Source organism: Impatiens glandulifera, chromosome 5 (genome assembly GCF_907164915.1).
Source record: "Impatiens glandulifera chromosome 5, dImpGla2.1, whole genome shotgun sequence".
Lineage (NCBI taxonomy): Eukaryota > Viridiplantae > Streptophyta > Magnoliopsida > Ericales > Balsaminaceae > Impatiens > Impatiens glandulifera.
The window spans coordinates 39122905-39124219 of record NC_061866.1 but is presented as its reverse complement, the minus strand read 5'-3'; the positions used below and the strand labels follow the sequence as shown (position 1 = coordinate 39124219).

At 30.4% G+C, this 1315-nt stretch overlaps 1 protein-coding gene across 1 annotated transcript in view; it reads right to left on the bottom strand.

Annotated features, from left to right (window-relative positions):
• Positions 1–975, bottom strand: part of LOC124940173 (LOB domain-containing protein 38-like) — a 4561-nt gene extending 3586 nt beyond the window's left edge. Inside the window, exon 1 of the mRNA XM_047480658.1 lies at positions 708–975. Within this exon, the coding sequence (XP_047336614.1) occupies positions 708–891 (184 nt within the window). The 5' untranslated portion in view covers positions 892–975. The remainder of the gene's footprint in view (positions 1–707) is intronic.
• Between the last annotated feature and the right edge of the window lie 340 nt (positions 976–1315).

The following is a 1315-nucleotide window of genomic DNA, read 5'->3' as shown; positions in this document are numbered from 1 at the left end:
GAATAATAAATCGTTTTGAATTGTTGAATTAATGTTCAAAAATAAGTTATTATAAAAGTTGAGATTTTGAAGTTGGAGTGGAGTGTTTTTATTTAATGGGTGTTGAATATTTAACTTAATTATCACAATTTTTGTTATTAAATGGGTTTTCTTACTTTATTAAACTTTCTCATAATTGATTTTGGGGACATTGGTATGAAAAGAGGGTTGAACTTTCATTTAGTATAGAATTATGAGTTTTCTTAAAATATATATATTTTTTTCTTAATTAATTTATTATATTCATAAATAAAAAATAAGAACTATCTTTTTTTTTCCTTATTTTTTTCAACTATTTTAATACATGACACATTTGTAACGCATTCAAATTACATTCGATAATTCAAATTACCTTCTATAATTTGAAACTTATATATCTTGAAAACTACTATTCAAAACATAAATACTTTCAAAATGGTAAATGACCAGTACACAAAGTTATTTCGTTTCGAAGTTTTATACAAAATAAGTATCAAAACTAAATCTTTTCGAATTTTCTCAAATTATACAATCAAAATTTTGAGCCCTAAAATAACCCTAATTTTCGAGGATCATGGTTATAAAATCTTAAAAATGTATAATTTGGATGTATAATCTTGGAGTTTGATTTGATAAATGTAATTAGTAATAGTTTTGATTTATAGGGTTGAAGAGAAGAAAGTTCATACCGGGTCTTTGAGATTGGGGAACGGAGGAGATGAAGGAGATGAGACCGGCACGGCCAAAGAACTTGGCGAGGAAGACGGTGGCGTGAGATTGTGAATCGGGACTATCCATCCATTCTAAGCATGGCCGGAGAGCGCAATTCTCGCCGCATCCTTTCCTTAGCACACGGCACCCGTTGCAGCTCATTTCCTTTTTCTTTCTTAAGTTAATTTCTCACTAACTAGGTTTTGTATGTATGTATGTGTGAGAGAAAGAGAAAGAGAGAGAGAGAGTGTGGGTGGAGGTGAGGACCTTTTGTGAAGTGGAGACTTGAACTAGAAATGAAGTATATATAAATGAAATTTTGACATAAAGGTAGCTTGCAAAACTTAACTGAAAGAAAAATAAATTAACTGATCTTATGCCAAATAAGTTACCCTCTTTATTGTTTTTTCTATTACTCATTGGTGAAGTTTATTCGAGTTTATCCTCAACCATCTAGGGTTAGGGACTATGATGCTCATTTATCCTATGAACAACCCAAGTAACAAGAGCCATGCTTGTTTGATGTTTGATTATTTGGAAGTTTTTATTGGGATTTTACTTAAACATTTGTTGGATTATTTGGAAG